The following is a 19571-nucleotide window of genomic DNA, read 5'->3' as shown; positions in this document are numbered from 1 at the left end:
TTAACATTTTACTAGTTAGACTTTTCCCAAACTATAATTCCTGACTAAATGTATAATCAAGTGAAACATTATGAAGTTTCAATAACAATATACACTACTATACCATTCAAAAGCTTGATGTAAATAATATAAATGTAACAAATAAATGTAACTAACAAATGTAACAATGTTGTCCTTTTCAATTTATCCACCCCCCAAAAAAACCTGAAAAAATATTCTCAGCTCTTTTCAACATTAATAATAATAATAATAATAACAATAAATGTTGTTTTTTTTTTTGTAGAAAATCAGATTGTTAAAAGGATTTCTGAAGGATTGTGTGACTGGAGTAATGATGCAAAAAATCAGCTTTGAAAGTCAGCTTTGATTTTTCCTAATAAACTGTTTAACTGCACTCGCAAGTGAATATTAAATTATGTTGTGGGATAATTAAATATATTCTAAATAAACTACAAACATAAAATTATATACAATTTTGTCCTCACATTCTTTCTTGTAACTCCTCCCTCTCAGTCACACAGCTGACTGAAAGGCTCATTATGCAGCTCATTATGCGGGCCTTTGTCTTCTCAGGTGTAAATCACAATGATATTCATGATAGTTGACTCCTCCTCGCATATGACTTTTACCAACAAAAAGTGTCTTAGAAAATTTAAATCAATATATTGTTTTCTTGTGAGTAAACAAGATGATTTTCACAATTTAGAAAGAAAAATTCTAGGCTACAAGCTCCAGTTCTCAAAAGCCCTGGGAACCAATGTTCTGTATGTGTTTTATTGCCTTATTCAAGTGATGTAACATTTTTAGTTTTTCACTAAACACGCATAACTTTTTTTTTCTCAAATACAATCATGTACATACATGCTGCTCACATATTATTATAGACCAGTTTGTGCTGATAACAGTGAGATTAGACTTTGGCCATTTAGATATTTATAAGAAACTGAAAAAAGCACAAATGTCAGGGCATGACAAAACTTCTCCAGGCCCCAAAAATAGCCTTCGACCTTTTTACCTTAGTATTACAGTAAAAATAAAGGTAATACAAAAGTATTGCAATTACGTATTGTTTGTATTATATAAAGCTTACAGTTATTGGGGGTAAAAAGACTTTAAACTTTTTCATGTTTTGTCATACAATGTTATAATTATTAAATTGTTTTTGTATAACATTTATCAATGTAAAAAAAAAATTAGATTTTGGTGGATAAAAGCTATATAATGTATCTTACTTGCGTTTGACATCAAAGTCCAAGATGCGAATGTAGTCAACTAAAACGGCAAATGGCCCATCTGCCAGATGAGTGGTGGACTGGCGCAGGATCTGATTCAGCACTGTGCGGTGGGTTTCTGTTAAAGACAGAGATTCATTACTATGACAGCCTTCATCAGTTTTCATCATGTATTCCTCTACCCTGTGCAAACCCCCATAAGGGACCACAGAACAGCTTGTGTATGATTGACTCACCTGCGAAACGCAGGAACTTCTGTGTATCTGGAGGCAAGTTGGAGGAGATGTGCATAGAAGAGGGCTCCCTGGAAAAGAAGGGGTCCAGAGAGGAGGGGGTGGCGGGGGTGAGTGGAGCAGGGGACAATGGGGGTGGCTCATCCTTGATGTGTGACAGCTGGCTCTCTCGAGTGTCTCGAACCGGAGGTTTGCTTTCCCGCTCTGTGGCATGCACCAGGAAAAAGGCTTCCACTGCAGGTTGCAGCACTAAAGCAGTACAAAGAGATTTGTTGGCATAAAATAATTCCTTTATTTCTAAAAACATTAAATAAAATAAAAATACCTAAAACTGCATGTTGGTCATGAGACTCCTCAAGCTCTTTCAGACACTCCCCCAGCATGTCCCATAGCTCATCCAACAACAGCTGCTCACTCAACAGGGGAAGGTCAGGCAAGCGCTCCTCCTGTTCCTGCTGACTGCTGCTTTCTTCACCTTTTCACACATGCAAACCATATTTTAACATGCATACTATATAAACCACTCATTTCAGACACTGATTTCTCTCAAGTTACATCAGTGCAGCACCAGGTAAACATTAATATCACATCCATTTCACAAATTACTTTAAGATCAAATAACAACTGGTAGAATCCTCGCAGTACCACTATACATTACAGCAATCACATATGATTTAAAAAAAATAAATAAAATAAAAATAAGTTCAGTGATTTCTATGGAGGTAATTCCAGTTACTGATGTTCTTATTGCCATCACATCTATTATTTCACACGACCTTACCTATTGCTGCCTGGTCTTGCTCTAGGGGTGAGGGCTGGTCCACATCCATAGGCGAATCATCTCTTTGAGCTGCTGGGGGCTCGGCAACAGAGTGCACCTCCGACTGAACCAGGGGAACCAAGGAACAGGGTGAGATTCAATACAATTTCCTCCCGACAGAGGAGAAGAGACAAACAGTGTGTATAATGTAGGAAAAAAGATGAAGTGGGGGTAGTCACAGACTCAAACCAGAAACAGTGCTAGAGATTCAGTATCATGCATCAAAACATTCAAAAAATTGGTGAGAAAGCAAAGCAGCATTGACAGCCAGACAAAAATCAAACCATGCAAAAATAGACAAAGTCAGAGACCAGAGAGAAACACAAAGCTGGATGCAACATTTACATCTCAAACACTGCACCATACAGACTTGTGCATTAAATGCAGCATGATAAAGTGGAAAGCAGAGCAGGTGAGAAATGGGACAGAGATCTGGGGTTTAGAAAAGATTCACTGCTAGGTCTTATGACAGAATTACTTAGTTTATCTCCGGAAAACAAATGTGAGTTCAGTTTAGTAACTTAAAATAGTGTCCAGCTGTTTGATAAATAGAGAACTAAGCTGATATTTCAGAGGCTGCTTAGTTTTAAACTGAACTGCAAGCAAATATTTACTTGTGTCATGATATCCGATGTTCAATCAGGGTATGGCAGTATAATACATATTTGTGAACATGAGAATCAAAGTCAGTTTATTTGGGATTTGTATTGCTTTCTAAAGAACTTTCTGATAGGACATTTCACATCAGAGTATGAAAACATTAAAGATTATAATAGGCTCAGGTTTAAACAAATATAAGACTTTGAAAGTCTTTGCATGAATTTCCAAATAATTTCTTCTCTTCTGCCCTGTGTAATACAGTGCAATATGTACTTCAAAAATTGATTGTAACTTTACTAAAATAAGTAATAAGTGATGTCGCATAACTTTACTAGGAAAATTCTCAGGATGTTATGAACATGGGTGTGTGTGCGCTGGTCAGTAGAGTCAGAAGCAGTCTGCCTGCTGTCAGTGCGGCCCATGCTAACCGTGGCTGCGCTGGCCGTGCCAGCGGGGGGGTTGTTGGTTGCAGAGGTACTGGGGGCAGACGATCCAGCCACAGCCACAACAGCGGATGCAGCAGCAGCAGCAGCTGAAGAGGATGCAGATGAAGAGGGTGGGGGAGCCTGCTGTAGACGGCGTGCCCTCTGCCCCTCTCTCACCATCTGAATGATGGCGTCCGCTTCAGCCTCTAGCTGACGGACCGCAGCCTGGATACTGCTGGCCGAGCCCAGACTGGTTGAACCTGGAGACAAATGGAGAATAAATCTAGAGAGAACTGTGAACATAAAATAAGCTGTGTATATCGCTCAATAGGAGAAGTGACTCAAAGCTTCATAAGAAGCTTCAATATAAAGCATAGACATGTTCTTAAAGGATTACAGGATGCCTCTCTGTTAAAACGGTGACTTACTCAGTCTTCCTCCTGTCTGCTTAGCTTTCTTGTTAGCGCGCCGTGTGTCTTCTCTAAGCTGGATGATGACCTGCAGCACGCGCAGGAAAAACTTCTGCGTGGAGGTCTTGGACGTGAGTGAGCTCATGCAAGGCAGCTGCAGCTCACGACCACCCAACGTGCGCTTCTGAGCAGCCACAATCACCACACTCTCTGATCCGTCAAACCTGTAATTCATGTAGACCCAAGGAGAATGACAAGTATTGTTAAATGCAAGTCGTGAAATAGTCTGGAGAAAATGTGAATGTTTGGTAAATTTTTACTCATTTTACTCATCAAAAGCTTTTATTAATGTTAACCACACTAAATGGAATTTGAACCCACCTAACTGCACCTATCTTAAATCTAGAGGCTACTGTTCAACAGTTTAGGTCTGACAGTAAAAACAATGTTACAAACTATACCTATTTAAAACTTTCGATTCATAAAAGAATCCTGAAAAATGTATCAAAGTTTTCACAGAAATATTAAGTAGCACAACTTTTTTCAGCACTGATCATAAGAAATTTTTCTTAAACACCAAATCAGCATATTAGAATGATTTCTAAAGGCCTGAAGACTAGAAAAATTGCTGCTGAGAATCTAGATTTGCCAGAAATAAATGACATTTTATATTAGGAAAGTTATTTTAAATTATAATAATATTTCACAATAATACTGTACAATCATGTTTTAATCAAATAAAGTCAGTTTATAATAATAGATCATAAAAGTCTTAAAAAAAAACCTTCAAAAAAAAAAAACAACAACAACAAAGCAGATCCCTAACGGTAACATAGGTTGAAACTCTGGCCTTACCTGCTGGTCATCTTTCCCTTTAGGCGTGTGGTGATGGATGGGTCCTCATGAGAAGCTTCAGGAGACTGAGCATCAGCACATGCTCTTCTCTGCTGCTCCAGGTTATACTCCCTCAACTCTGCCAATAAAGTGCCTAAAAACAGAGCAGAAAAATTGTTTTACAATTTTTGCAAACTAAGCTGCAAAACAGGTTATTTGCTAAGTAAAATAGCATATGCCTGGCCATCTACAATTAATACATGTTCATTATTCAGAACCTTAGTAGTAACGTAGTACTGACCAATTTGTTTGCAGAGAGTGTATCCGAGATGACGCGCCCCACTGAGTAGAAGTCTTAGTACAGTGTCTCGGGTCAGTGCATCCCCTCTGGACAGCTGCAGAAGGATGTTGGCCGCGTCCTCCAGACCTTCCTCCGAACACGAGTGGGATGTCAGCACCTGGACACAAACCACAGGAGGTAACTAATCCAACTGCTGAGCTGGGTCAAAAGAGCCCAGCGTTAGGATAACCAGACATGAGGTGACATATGTGCGTGCACCATCGGTTAATACCTCCACAGAGAGCTGCAGCTGTTTCTCTGTAAGTCCAGCAGAGGCCAGTTTAGTTTCAATGTCAGTGTTGCTCACTGCTGCTTTCTGTTTTCCTGCTAAAATCAAGAGGAACAACGATGTGATTTAAACATTGTATTGCCAGGAGCCCAAACACAATTGACGGGTCAATCTTTAGCATTATACAAAATTATTTAACTTCAGCATGATCTGAACTGATCCAGCACCAAGCTGGATATCTTCCATATAAATGTGTCTGTTTTTCAGTTAATTCTCATTTCATTGTGCATAACAAATTTGTACTGAAATACATTAAAACAATAAGCCTCAAAAAAAAAAAAGTGGTTTACAGTAATTTTAGAAAAGGTAAGGAGTGTTGTTAGGCACAGTACAGAGCGGGAAAAATTAGGGCTATCCCAGACTAAAGATTTTTCTTGTCGACACATTCATTTGAAGCATTAGTCGACTAATCGCACATTTATTAATACACAATTTAAATCATAATATCGAGCCTTAAATTGCCTTCATAGCCTAATAAGCGCTCAAGCACACACAAAGCTTGCCACATGCACCGGCAGAAGTAATGAGTATGAATGTGTCAGGGAAAACCAGTAAAGAGGCTGCATTAACATTTTAATAATTCACTGATAAACTACTGCTTTCTTTGTTCTCGGTTTAAGAGATGTCAGCGACACTGACTTGTCATCTCTGCAGTAGTAATGTGCCTGTATGCATGTTTCACACGGATTACATATCGGAGAATATTTATTTTCCACTTGAATTGGTTCATTTTTTAAAGTAGACATTTCACTATATGTTTAATGTCTGTAAGGCAAAGATATACACAGAGTTTCGCGCTCAAGTTCACAGAGACAGACTGCAGAAACTATTTCCTGTTTGCTTTCATTACTTTACAAAAGCGCAATGTTTTGCTGTTGTGAATGCACACAAACAAATGTAGCGTCTTTACAGATTCAAAAAATGTATTACTCTTATCTGTATGACCAAAAATTATGGAGTAAGCTATTTTAAGAGCAAGTGACCGCACTGGCGCCTCCATCTGTCCTGCAGTGAGCTACCGTTCAGCTTTCACACTCCACTCCACACAGACACTTGAACAGTACACATTTCTCTAGGTTAACATTAAATTGAGCGGACATGTAAAGTTGCTAATACTTTTCAGATGATAAGCCATATTTGAGGTCAACGAACGAGAGTATTAGAGCCCGTCGCTGAAGAAGTTGTAACGTTTTGACTCTGATAACTCGTTAAATCCATGAAATGAAAGATCGAAAACGAGGAGTTGATGTCCCACACATTTAATGGCTGGTACACGGCAACACGCTCTTCTTATTCATGAGAGATTAACTCTTTCTTGGCTTACAAATAAAGACAAAATAATAACAATGCGACAGAGCAAACTTATCCATGGTGGTTCTCACATAGTCCTTCTCTTAAAGACTGATCACTTAACTTGTAACACTCACTATGTGGTGATGACGGAGTTTATCAGTAGGTCTGAAAGTATATTTTTTCGATTATTGGTGATTTCATAGGCTCTCTCGCGGACCTGCACAGTTTAAAACACCTCACGGGCTGACAATATGACGATTTGAAAAATGACCATATCGCCCAACACTACTGTGAACTACACAAATCAGCTGGTATTTATTCATGTTTTTAAACGCCCTGAGAGAGACTCACCAGCAATACTGCCAGAGGTGGTGCTGCTCGCAACAACAGATACCATAGTGGCTGGTTGAGAGGAAGTCTGGCCTACTGAGCCCTGCGAGGTGCCCGTACCTGCCACCAATGAAATGGTCCCTGACCCCGCTGTGGTTTGAGTGGCAGGAGCAGAGGGTGTGGCAGTTTGGGCCTGAGGCACTGGGTGGCTGGCTGGAACCTCCGTGGCCTTGTTGTCAGGCAGAGCGATGGAGATCAAAGAGAGCAGACGGAGTAGTTTCTCAGTAAGAAGGGAACTGCGGCGGATCACTGGGTGGGAGAGCATGTTCATCAGCTGGCCCAGCGGAGAGGCCTCAAGGCTCAACAGAGACCCCTCTGTCTCACCAGCACCCCCTAGGGGCAGAGTCTTCATGGAGGCCTTGCCTTTACGGCTCACATTCATATTGTCCAGCTTGACCAGGAGATCCCAGAAATCAGTGGAGATGCCCAGGGACTGTGGTGTAACTGTGCATCCACTCAGGGAATTGTGGGTAGAAGGGAGATTACTCATGGTAGCTGAGGAGTTGCTCTGGCTGGTGCCACCTGACCGGCAACTTCCACTGGCAGTCGGTGTTGAGCTGGCACAAAGTCGAGCATCCAACTCGGATGAAAATGCCGATAGGGGATCTTTACAGCGCTGCTGAGTAAAGTGACTGGGAAACACCTAGAAGAAATAAGAGGGAGAGAAATTCATTTTAATCTGTACACAATCTATGCATTTTGTGTATTGCTTTATTGCATTTAATGTTTACATTTCTTTTTGTCATGAAACTAATAAGTTTTTAAGAGGACAACACTAATTCAATACCATGATAACAACATATAATTTGAATTTGGTATAAATTTGATGTCACACATGCCTAATGCACTGACAAAAGATGAGTGCCATTTAGCTAAAAGTGCTCTAGTACCTTGGCCAGTTGGATGAGGGTATCCAGTACATGTCGACAGACAACTGGAGCTGCCTGTGGGTGGATGTGAACAGTTGATCCACCTCCTGCCCCTGCACATGCCACTGCCGTTCCTGACACTCCACCTCCGAGCCCTCCTGAGCTCACGCCCGCTCCTGCTGAATGCTTTTCTGCATGTTTCCTGCCTGCAGCCCGCTGGATCTGAAAGATATTGGTCCTGCATCCCAAAGCTGCGTCCATTGAAACAGACAGCCAGGACAGCTGATTGGAACTACGTGATTCCACTCTGTTCAACAGCTCCAGAGAGGAAGATGAGGAGGACGACGCTACAGCTGCCTGTGGGGATGAAGTGGAACCCTTTCCTCCACTGGATGCGCCCTGGATTAGTGAGCGCTTACCACGGGACTCCTCCAGGCGTGCAGTCTCCAGGCAGAGCTCGCTCTCGCTGCTACGCTGCAGGATAGACAAGAGGCTGCGGATGACCCAGCCACGTGTCTGAGAGTGGTAGCACAAGTTACGCAGCACCCTGTGGAGGCGGCTGGTATTGAGCTTGGGCTCGTCCACAAAAAGCAGCACTAGAAGGCAGGACAAGGCCTCATGGTCCAATAAAAGACGCCCCCGCAGACGCAGGAGAGAATCGACATTAGAACTAGAGGGCCTAGATTTAAAAGTGAACAAAAGATTAATTAGAGATTCTAAATGTAACTGTCCACAAACAAATACTGCTTTCATCAGGTCTTCACTCATATTTGCAATTTAAAATAGGTGTGCAAACCGAAAACTGTATTTAGGAGCATGTGCTTTTATTAAAAAAAAGTCCCTGCAGATCCTTAAAGTAAAAAAATAAAAATATTTATTAAATTTAAGATCTTAATTAAAAAAAATCTTAATTGGTATAATGTCAATTCAAATTAAATTTGGGGATTAAAAAATGTATGAGGCTGTGGCTGAAATCAGTGTGAGCACTGTACATTTAAAATTGAAACACAGCTCTGTTGCGGTTCACGCAATCTATTTGTGAATTTTGACAACTTTTTCTTAGTGGCGTTTATTTTGTCATTTGTTTTAGGTTGAAAGAGTGCATTTTTATCTCCGTCATCTTTTTAAACAAGCAGCCGGTAAAGCATAGGCATTTTTACCATGGGTATTTTGGTAACACAAACTTTCCACGGAAATTAATTCTAATTAAACTCAGCTTTTGTCTGGGCTGCCCTATCACAGGAAGACTAAGAACATCATTTTACACAATATTCAATATATAGAGAGAATTACTATTTACCACTATCAGCAAAATAATCTGCATCAAGCCCTTTTCATTGTCACACTCACCGGTTGTGATTGGCACTCCCTCCCATTTGAAATGTCCCTCCTCTTTGCACAGCCAATCGAGTGTATTGTACTCCACGGTTGCCACCGAGACGGCTTGTGAAGGCAGGAGAGCGTAGGATGGCAGACAGGGCTGAGGAAGAACTGTGACCGAACAACCTCTCATGCATCAGTTGTCTCTGTCTGGCCTCCTGTTCCCTCCGCAGTGCTGCAGCTTCTGCTGCAATATCTGGGGGCATGACCGCCAGCACGCTATCCTCCATGTCCTCCAAAACAGATCGCCGCAACTCAGAGGGCAGGGTCTGGATGAACGTGACAGGGTCCAGAGGTTGATCGCCCTGTGGAGGTTGCTGGGTTAACTCTCGACGCTGCTGCTCCGCCCGCTGCTGGGCCAAGACCTGATAGCATTAGAAAACATTCAAACATCAAGTTTAAGATTTCTTTCTGTTTAGGAAAGTTATTTAAAATATCTCTGCAACTGTTACTCATACCTCTTCCTGTATTGCAGGTGGTAGAGCAGCTAGGAATTCTGGGCTGACCTCAGTAACCCCTGGCCCTCCTCCCAGCACAGTGTTAGCTGACGTTACCAACGTGGAGGCTACAGGAGGCCTAGAAGGAGGTCTTATTCCCAGCTGGTTCTGCAGCACCTCCCGCCGGATGTCTTCAGGCAGTGCTGCCAAGAAAGATGGGTCCACACCTTCTGGCAGACTGATGCCTGCAAGGAAGTGACAAAAACCATGTAATACAAAGTTGAGGTATGGCTCCATATCCATCATCAATCTAAGCTGAAACACCAACCTGCCAGAGGGTCCTCTTCTTCATTGCTGGTGGATGGGAGGGGCTCCTCCTGGATGGCCTGCGATTGGCTATCTGCACTGTCACTCCGAGGCATGGTCTCACCAGGAGATGAAACAGAAGTAGAGCTGAAATAAAGACCATAATATGGTAAGAATTCAATAGCCATACAAAACAGAGTACATTATTCTTATTGACAGTATAAAATTACGCTTTTAAAAGGAACTTCACATTGCTTAACTTTTTGGCTTTTACTACTTTTAGTTTACTAATTCAGGGTATATACAGAACTTCTTAAGTTAAATTGAATACCTTTTACTGCCTTTTTAATACCTTCAAAATATTTTTAAATACCCGCGCAACTTCAAGCTGCAACTGTAGTGGCATAAATGTAATATCTTTCCAAATGGAATAACATACTGCATCACAATGTAACGAGGTCATTATAACCTAACATGGCCTGCCTGCTTGTGGCCTAGACTGGAGCTATTAATCCTGAACCACTGTAGGTCTCCAGACTACATTCGACGACACCAGCGCCATTAAGATCTACTGAAGGTGGCACCAGCACCTGACAGTAAAGCACCTTAATCGCACATGTACATCTCGGAGATGTATATTTATTGTCTGCATGTACATATGCGAGATGTATTTTTAAGAGCGCTTGTTCATCTGCAGTACGTCTCTAAGATTTTTCTTGTCAGATGTCAAATAGACATTTATTAGAATCCATGTAAAACTGCTTCGGAGACCTTTATCTGATTACACATCAGATGATTCCCAGATCTTTAGCAGACGTCTTACAGCTGTAATAAATATATTACATCTGATAAAAATTACTTACTACTGTCATTCATAATGTCTAAATATTATTTAATGAATACAAAAATATAAAGGCTATATCAGGGAGTGGAAATAACCTATAAGTACTTCTCTGCAGCCATCTACTAGTGGTCACTTAATATCTTTTTTTATTTTTAAATAAGTGTTTGCTTTCCTACAGTATAAAACTTTTAGTTTTATACATGGGGAAACCTATTAAAGATAAATATCGTCACATTAAAAATAACTTTCAAATTCGGTAACACTTGAAGCACTGAAGTGCTGGGAAAAGTTGTGTGAAGCATTTAAAAATCACTTGAAAACATTAGACCATTTCTGCCACAAGTTGTCCCTGTAGTTTTACTGTTAAATCCATGGTCAATGGTGGAGATTTGTGTTTACTGAACAATCTTTTTCCTGGTTTCCACATCAGTGGCGTTTGTTCTGATATCAGCTTTAACAATTCTTCGTTGAATTTGAATGCTTCTCACAAGATTTCACAGAGATGTTATTTATTGATTCTGTGGTGAATTCGACTGCTTTCTTCGTTGTATATCCCAGCGCTGTGTATAAGGATGTTGCGGCAGCGGCTCGAGCAGATAAACGGTCTTTGCAGCTCGAACTAGTAGCATGGATTCGTTCTGCTTTCGGTTTGTTTATCCTGTGTAGCTCTTGTAAATCGCAAAGCCTTTCTTTGACTGAATGCACATTGCGATGACGTCACGGGACGCTTCCAAGCTCCGATTCTGCGGATATTTTGTTGCAATTACGAAAATTTGTGATCATTTGTGAAAATTGGTCCGAAAACTTCCATTTCCCCATGTTTTAATTACTGAATGGAAGTGAGCTTGCGTACATGTTTGGCAGCAAGCCAGCTGGGCACCTAGTTTGTTTCAGCGCACGCGCAAACGAACACCTCACATGATATCGCTCAGGTCCTACTCTCAACATATAAATAAATCCATGCGAATTTTAGAAGGCCTGAACTTAACACAAATTTAAAATTGGGTTCGAAAATGTAATATCTCGTCAGATGACGTTTATTACATTTTAATGCCCTTAATTTTGGCTCATTTCATTTTCTACCTTTTACAACCCCGCGGACACCCTATAATTGAGGTGAACTGCACTGAATTGAACATCATCGTTGGCCAATATAGACCTTTAGGCCTTTTGTTAGCTCCAAATTTGTGAATTTTAAAGATAATAAAGACACTTCTTTTAAAACAAACAAATAAAGAATGCAATAATAGCTGATCCCTACTCATCTATTTTTAAACAATGTACTGCGGTCCAAATACTGACCCTGTTTCTGCATCGGTTTGCCTGTCTGTGAGGCCACTGTCACCACTTCCTGACAGTTCCTGAGACATGTGATTGGGCGGAGCAGAGCTGGCAGCTGGCTCTTCCTGCGTTCCTGAGGCGGGACTGCTTGTATCCATGGGTGAACCCTCAAGCTGAGACACACCCACTGGCACAGGCTCTGAACTTTCAGCTATATCTGGACTGAGAGAAGCTGAGAAAGAGACAGCAGAGGAAAAAACTCATCTCATGTTCGCAACTGACAAACCAACATACACAATGCAGCAGGCACGGGAAAGTACATGCAGTAATTGCATGTAGAATGCAGTGGGATCATACAGCAATTTTGACAAAGGCTCAGCCTCTTCACAGAACATTTAGCGGTTGCATTTTAAGTAGAATAAGGATTAGAATTCACTGTGATGTGAATGCAACTCCACCAAACCAGTGTGTAAAATCAAATTTTACAGGATACAAAGTTAATCTACCTTCCCTGACTGCATCCAATGCTCCTCCTCCTCCTCCCTCACCAATAGTGGGTGCAGGTGACATCTCCATCTGAGATGCTTCTGCCTCACAATTCGGCCTATCAGGTGCTGAGAGCTGGGGAAGCCCCACCCTTGCCAAGGCTCTGTGAGAGTCAGGACTGGAGTCAGCCAGCAGCAGCTCTGTGATTGGCTGGTGCACCTGCTGACTGATGGCTGTTTCCAGAGAGACAAGGGCTTGCTCGTGTGGGGCAGGGGTGGTTGGGGTGACTTCTCCTGATGGGGGTGCTGTAAGGAAACCCTCAGAGGTGCGAGAAGGGTCCAGGCAGGACGACACCCCACTCTGGGGTTGTTCTCCTTCTGACCAGATAACAGAATGAAAAGAAATGAGTATTGTGGACATGATCAGTTAAGATAAACATAATAAATGACACTGTTGCTCAGTTGTAGAAGGTAAATGAAAAGGCAGAGCATGTGATTGAGGGTCTGTAGTGAGGAAGGCAGTAAATTGTATAGTTATCTCCTTCAGGGGCCACACTATACTGATCCCCAACAACAACACAACTTACTACCTCACCACAACACAGCCACTGTGGCCTCACCCAACTGGAGACAATAACTACATTCAAACATTTTACAGCAAAAGGCAAAAAATAAATGTAAATGTATTAATATTGACAGTAGTGTGGTGAATGCGATTCATGTAGATGTAAACCTATAAATAATTAAGCAGTTGCCTAGAAACAATTGATTAACTAATTGTTGCTTAGTAGCAGTTGCGCCAGTGATGGAGATAGACAGGAAGATCATCCAGCTGTTGAAGCGGTTACCGTGGGAAAGACAGTAGACTGTATAGTTATCTCCCAGATCTGGTGTGATCCTAAAACTATACAAACTACTACCTCATCCCACAGCCCACAGAGCAGAACTCATCCAGAACCCTGGTTTTTCGCTATAAGATATGTGAGTACATTTTCATATTTCAGAAACAAAACACTGTTAGATTTTTTTTGTGTGTGTTCAATAAGAAAGCAAGCAATTAACAAAAACATGCACTACAACACTATTAACATCAAATTCTGTAAAAAATTAAAAAAAGATTTCAACCTTCCAGTGTTCTTACCTGCAGCGTTCTCTCCAGCTCCATTGACTGTTCCAAGCCCAGAGCCCTGTGGGAAATAAAAACAATTCATCCATCCTTACTGTGAAATTAACATTGAATTAAGGATGTGACCTGTGTCCTGGCTGATACCCATGGTCCTGTTATAAATGTACTAATTTAATTAAATCCAAAAATCACAGTAATGTACAGTCATGGCCAAAAGTTTTGAGAATTACATAAATATTAGTTTTCTAAAAGTTTGCTGCTAAACTGCTTTTAGAACTTTGTTTGTACTGAAATATAATTACAAGCACTTCATACGTTTCAAAGGCTTTTATCGACAATTACATGACATTTATGCAAAGAGTCAGTATTTGCAGTGTTGGCCCTTCTTTTTCAGGACCTCTGCAATTCGACTGGGCATGCTCTCAATCCACTTCTGGACCAAATCCTAAATGATAACAACCCATTCTTTCATAATCACTTCTTGGAGTTTGTCAGAATTAGTGGGTTTTTGTTGGTCAGGATTGACCACAAGTTCTCAATGGGATTAAGATCTGGGGAGTTTCCAGGCCATGGACCCAAAATTTCAACATTCTGGTCCCCGAGCCACTTAGTTATCACTTTTGCCTTATGGCACGGTGCTCCATCGTGCTGGAAATTGCATTGTTCTTCACCAAACTGTTGTTGGATTGTTGGAAGAAGTTGCTGTTGGAGGGTGTTTTGGTACCATTCTTTATTCATGGCTGTGTTTTTGGGCAGAACTGTGAGTGAGCCCACTCCCTTGGATGAGAAGCAACCCCACACATGAATGGTGTCAGGATGCTTTACTGTTGGCATGACACAGGACTTATGGTAGCGCTCACCTTTTCTTCTCCGGACAAGCCTTTTTTCCAGATGCCCCAAACAATCGGAAAGGGGCTTCATCGGAGAATATGACTTTTCCCCAGTCCTCAGCAGTCCAATCACTATACTTTCTGCAGAAGATCAATCTGTCCCTGATGTTTTTTTTGGAGAGAAGTGGCTTCTTTGCTGCCCTTCTTGACACCAGGCCATCTTCCAAAAGTCTTGGCCTCACTTTGCGTGCAGATGCGCTCACACCTGCCTGCTGCCATTCCTGAGCAAGCTCTGCACTGGTGGCACTCCGATCCCGCAGCTGAATCCTCTTTAGGAGACAATCCTGGCGCTTGCTGGGCTTTCTTGGATGCCCTGAAGCCTTCTTTACAAGAATGGAACCTCTTTCCTTGAAGTTCTTGATGATCCTATAAATTGTTGATTTAGGTGCAATCTCAGTAGCCACAATATCCTTTCCTGTGAAGCCATTTTTATGCAACGCAATGATGGCTGCAGGCGTTTCTTTGCAGGTCACCATGGTTAACAATGGAAGAACAATGATTTCAAGCATCACCCTCCTTTTAACATATCAAGTCTGCCATTCTAACCCAATCAGCCTGACATAATGATCTCCAGCCTTGTGCTCGTCAACATTCTCACCTGAGTTAACAAGACGATTACTGAAATGATCTCAGCAGGTCCTTTAATGACAACAAGGAAATGCAGTGGAAAGGTTTTTTTGGGATTAAGTTCATTTTCATGGCAAAGAAGGACTATGCAATTCATCTGATCACTCTTCATAACATTCTGGAGTATATGCAAATTGCTATTATAAAAACTTAAGCAGCAACTTTTCCAATTTCCAATATTTATGTAATTCTCAAAACTTTTGGCCACGACTGTATACAGATTTTTTTTATTTTTTTTTACATTATAGAACAAATTCATAATGGATGATAAAGAGTTGCATAAACACAATAACAGCTGCTTTACATTACATATTAAAAAAAAAAAAATACGGCATGGTTGAAAAATATTTAGAATTAGCTTTCTATATATATATATATATACACACACACACACACATACATACATATACATATATATACACAGACTTTGTGGTCACAATTATGAATATGGGACTACTTGATATAAACTTGTATTTTATATGTATAATAAGCAGAGAAATTGTAACAAAGTGAAGATAAGGTTAGAAAGCATATAGCTAGCAGTGTCAGAACACCAGTCGGTCAGTCAAGTCTGAATCAAGACGCAAACCATAGCAGCACGTTATAACACTGACGTCTCAGATGGCAGATAAAACTAAACGATAAATGAATGAGTGATCGTTACAAAAGTGCACATCATGTACACTGAACAAACAAGCTCAAACTTGTATGATGTGCTAGAACCGACCAAATTTATTTTCTTGCAAACACATTTGAGCGTCTTTTTCTAGTGGTTGTCAACCAAGTGGTTGTACACCTCAATTATAGACTTCACATGTACTTCATATCTTTATTGGTTTACAATTTGCTCTTTTACCTGTAGGCTCTGTTCCCGGGCCTCCTCTCCAACAGCAGAATTCTCATTCTGCTTGGCTGTCTCCTCTTCTTCTGCCAACTGTTTCCTCCTCTTCTCCCTGCGTTCCTCCAGCTCCTCATCACGCAAACTCTCCAAGTGCTGCAGTATAGGGATCTTCACCACTGAGAAACCAGGCACAAGACTTGTCATTAGTCATAAACTCCTTTATCAGTTCTTCCTGCAGTCCATAAACAACAGATGCTATAATATATTCATTTTTGAGATGTTCTCACCAGCCACACAGTCATGCATGCTCTCGGCATCCAGGACTTTACACTCATCCGTCCATCTGGTTAAGGCAGTCGGGATGCTTGAAAGGGTGCCTGTACAAACACCAGGGTTTAGCAAGTGCATCTGTAACCATTAATTTTAAAGCACCTTGTCTGTTGGAAAACTCACCAGCTTGTCCTCCAGTGCTACTCTGCTCATGAAAGAAGTCATCCAGCAGCTCATCATCCGAACGGGCAATAATATGTACATCCTCATTACCCACCAGTAAACGAGCACGACCGCGAGACTGCAGAGGCAGAGAGCTTGACAACTGCAAGATATCAGCTGCAGCACTGGGGCCCAATAATCTGAGACACACACACACACACAAAAAAACGGATTTGAAGCTGCAGTGGGACCATGAAAACCAATGAAAGCTATGATTTTTAAGGGGGGAAAAATAATCAAATTTCTGCACCATTGTAAAGCTTGTCATTTAATTTCTTATTAAACTCAAAGGCAAACAAGTTGCTTAAAGGACTCACCTTTGCAAGATAAGAGGAGGGTTGGGCTGACGGTTACCAGGGTAATGTACATGGACTGTGTGGCCCGTGTTGGCCGTGAGCTGCCGGAGAGATCGTTGGCTGCGTCCCATGCCCTGAGCCAATCTGCTGCTGGTGCCTGATCCACCCAGAGTCAGTGAGCCATGGTCAGCATGACGCACCATCAGAGGGTGGGAGCTGGGGATATTTCCTGGTGAGGGAGGGATGTCAGCTAAAGTGTACAAAAGGCAGAAAGAATAGATGTGACATTTCGTCCAAAAAAAAAAAAACAAAGGGAGGAATAATAAGAAAACAATAATAATAAGAAAATCTTATGGCTCTTTAACTCAACTACTTTGACTTATTTACAAAAAAAAAAAAAAAAAAAAAAAAAATATATATATATATATATATATATATATATATATATATATATATATATATATATATATATATATATATATATATATATATATATATATATATATATATATATATATATATATATATATATATATATATATATATATATATATATATATATATATATATATTTTTTTTTTTGTATATATTTTTTTGTATATATATATATATATATATATATATATATATATATCTTACCAGATGTGGAGAACATGTTATCAAACTCAATGATGAGGTCATCGTCTCGGTCAAATCTCTCAAAACGAATGTGTGGAGCAGCATTGATATCAGGAAAATCTTCATCCAGTTCCATTTCTGAGCCTTCGTCATCGTCATCCTCATCTCCCTCCTCATCATCCTGAGAACACATAACACAATAAGAAAAATATGGAAAAAGTAGAGATCACTTTTCTACTGTGGTTTATGACTTTGCTTAAATAACTATTACTTGATCCTCCTCCTCTTCTTCCTCCTCCTCTTCCTCCTCATCTTGACTATCCTCATCCTCGTTGCTACCGCTGGAGTCTTCCTCCTGTGTGTGCTCCTCATCTTCTGGCTCAAGGATGTTCATAGAGTCTAAATCAGTAAAGAAAACAAAATGACTGCAGGATCTTCCCCAAGACAGATTTGAGGAGTATAAAGAAACTGTGAACTAAGTCTGTTGAATAAATGTTTTTTAAATAATACTTATAGAAAAAAAAGTGGATAAGTGCTTGAAGTTCCTGATGGATTCAGAGGATGGGCTCCCTTTCTAGCAGACCCAATGGGTAGCTATACCATTTATGGGTCATTGTCATCATAAGTGCCAAAGAGTTAAAACTCAAGAGAGATTCATGTCCTACCCTCTCTGTTAGCTTGGAGAGCGGAGGCCTGACTCATATTGGAAGGAGCTTCATCCATCAGCACATCCTCTTGAGACTCATCCTCTCCAGAGCGACCCACTAATTAACAGTAAATTCCAAATAAAAATAAAAAAGCATCCAACTATGTATCACTTCCATATTTGGCCAGGAATCAATTAAATCACTTACCGATGATGGTGCTATTAACGGTTCCTGCATCTCTTTCTAAAAGTTCATCAATCAAATCCACCAACTCATTCTCCACCTACATGAATATAATCAACAAACATTGTTCAGCTGAAGGAGGATTATCATTTTCATCAACAGAGAACAGATCCACAAACTGCTGTGCTTCTAACCTGCATGGCCTGAGTGCTCAGCACCTCGGGCTGTCCAGCAATGACCACGGTGTCTCCCTCATTTTCTCCATCCATCAGGTCGGCATCTGTGGCTTGACCACGGTCACGATTCTCTGCTGGCTCTGCCTCCCCTGTACACAATATCAGCCATAAATAACACATTACTCAGTAAGGACAATGTATCCATACTCTGCTGAGAGTACGATCAATGATATGAGTGTTACCTTGATCTTGGGTGTTGCTGTTGCCGTCCCTGACTGTGCCAACTGTGTCATGCTCTGTCTTATTCTTGCTGGATCCACCTTTGCCCCCAAACAGGCTGCTAGGTTGGTTCACAATTCGTGACAATGTCTCCAAAGGCTTCAGTGCAGCATTTACAGTATTCGCCATATTAGGACTGCAATAAAAAAAAGAACAGCAATGAAAAGAAAAAAAATGTAATAAACTAAATGACTAAAAATTTACTTTTGCCCAAAATTATATTAATGGGCAGTTAACCAAGGTTGGGATAAAAGAATGAATGAATAAATAAAATACTTGCCTTAAATATATATCAAATGAATGTTCTCATTATTATTATTACTACTATTGTGATACCTGGATAGATCAAGGCTATGAGGCACACGGGCAAGGTCATTGACAAGGCCTTTCTTCAGAAAGAGTCGGATGATATTGTTCATGCCATTGTGCTGGGTCTTGGCTGTGGCTGTGCTGTAGAAGCTTGAGGTGGAGGGACATGACTCCATAATGGTGCTGATGATACACATTACTGCTTGCAAGCTGTAAAGACAGAAAAGTCAAAGTTTAATCAAGTTTTACAGATCTATGTACATTCTAGGTATCTTTTTAGGTCAATTTTAGAATAGCGACTGGGCAGATCGACTCACCGGGCATGCTTTTCTGTGCCTTCTGCCATGCCCAATGCTCGACTCAAAGCAGCCTTGACCTCATTGACCAGGGCCGCCTGGGCATCAGTGCCTGTTCCAGCTGCAGCGAGGCTGGCAAGGAAGAGGCGCGCAAGGGCAGGGGTGTCCTTATCCTCTGAGTTCTGGGTGTGTGGGAGCAAGTGGTCCAACACAAATGCCAGCACACTGCAATCCTGTACATACATATGAGGTTTGATAAGTTGAAATAAATAAATAAATTAAAAAAACAAACACTGAAATTTAATTAAAATTAAATTCAATTA

The 19571-nt window shown here is 40.8% G+C and overlaps 1 protein-coding gene across 10 annotated transcripts in view; it reads right to left on the bottom strand.

Moving 5' to 3' along the window:
• LOC132129705 (E3 ubiquitin-protein ligase HUWE1-like) overlaps positions 1-19571 on the bottom strand; it is a 52119-nt gene that overhangs the window by 5828 nt on the left and 26720 nt on the right. For 5 of the 10 annotated variants that reach the window (XM_059541377.1, XM_059541385.1, XM_059541379.1 and 2 more), the window contains 29 exons: positions 19270-19481; positions 18980-19162; positions 18607-18779; positions 18383-18513; positions 18213-18288; positions 18024-18122; positions 17630-17757; positions 17380-17539; positions 16762-16990; positions 16406-16584; positions 16240-16329; positions 15968-16128; positions 13610-13655; positions 12490-12846; positions 12005-12215; positions 9881-10005; positions 9574-9797; positions 9086-9480; positions 7757-8414; positions 6828-7509; positions 5127-5221; positions 4856-5012; positions 4576-4708; positions 3739-3944; positions 3314-3570; positions 2247-2349; positions 1791-1940; positions 1469-1714; positions 1233-1350 (listed from right to left, as the gene is read on the bottom strand). In XM_059541377.1, coding sequence (XP_059397360.1) covers positions 1233-1350; positions 1469-1714; positions 1791-1940; positions 2247-2349; positions 3314-3570; positions 3739-3944; positions 4576-4708; positions 4856-5012; positions 5127-5221; positions 6828-7509; positions 7757-8414; positions 9086-9480; positions 9574-9797; positions 9881-10005; positions 12005-12215; positions 12490-12846; positions 13610-13655; positions 15968-16128; positions 16240-16329; positions 16406-16584; positions 16762-16990; positions 17380-17539; positions 17630-17757; positions 18024-18122; positions 18213-18288; positions 18383-18513; positions 18607-18779; positions 18980-19162; positions 19270-19481 — 5984 coding nt within the window. Of the gene's footprint in view, positions 1-1232; positions 1351-1468; positions 1715-1790; positions 1941-2246; positions 2350-3313; positions 3571-3738; positions 3945-4575; positions 4709-4855; positions 5013-5126; positions 5222-6827; positions 7510-7756; positions 8415-9085; positions 9481-9573; positions 9798-9880; positions 10006-12000; positions 12216-12489; positions 12847-13609; positions 13656-15967; positions 16129-16239; positions 16330-16405; positions 16585-16761; positions 16991-17379; positions 17540-17629; positions 17758-18023; positions 18123-18212; positions 18289-18382; positions 18514-18606; positions 18780-18979; positions 19163-19269; positions 19482-19571 lie in introns of all 10 variants that reach the window. The other 5 variants (XM_059541381.1, XM_059541386.1, XM_059541382.1 and 2 more) reach the window with 5 other exon arrangements.

This window comes from Carassius carassius, chromosome 46 (genome assembly GCF_963082965.1).
Source record: "Carassius carassius chromosome 46, fCarCar2.1, whole genome shotgun sequence".
Classification (NCBI taxonomy): Eukaryota; Metazoa; Chordata; class Actinopteri; order Cypriniformes; family Cyprinidae; genus Carassius; species Carassius carassius.
Note: the sequence above shows the minus strand (reverse complement) of the source record. Positions and strands in the feature narration are given on the sequence as shown.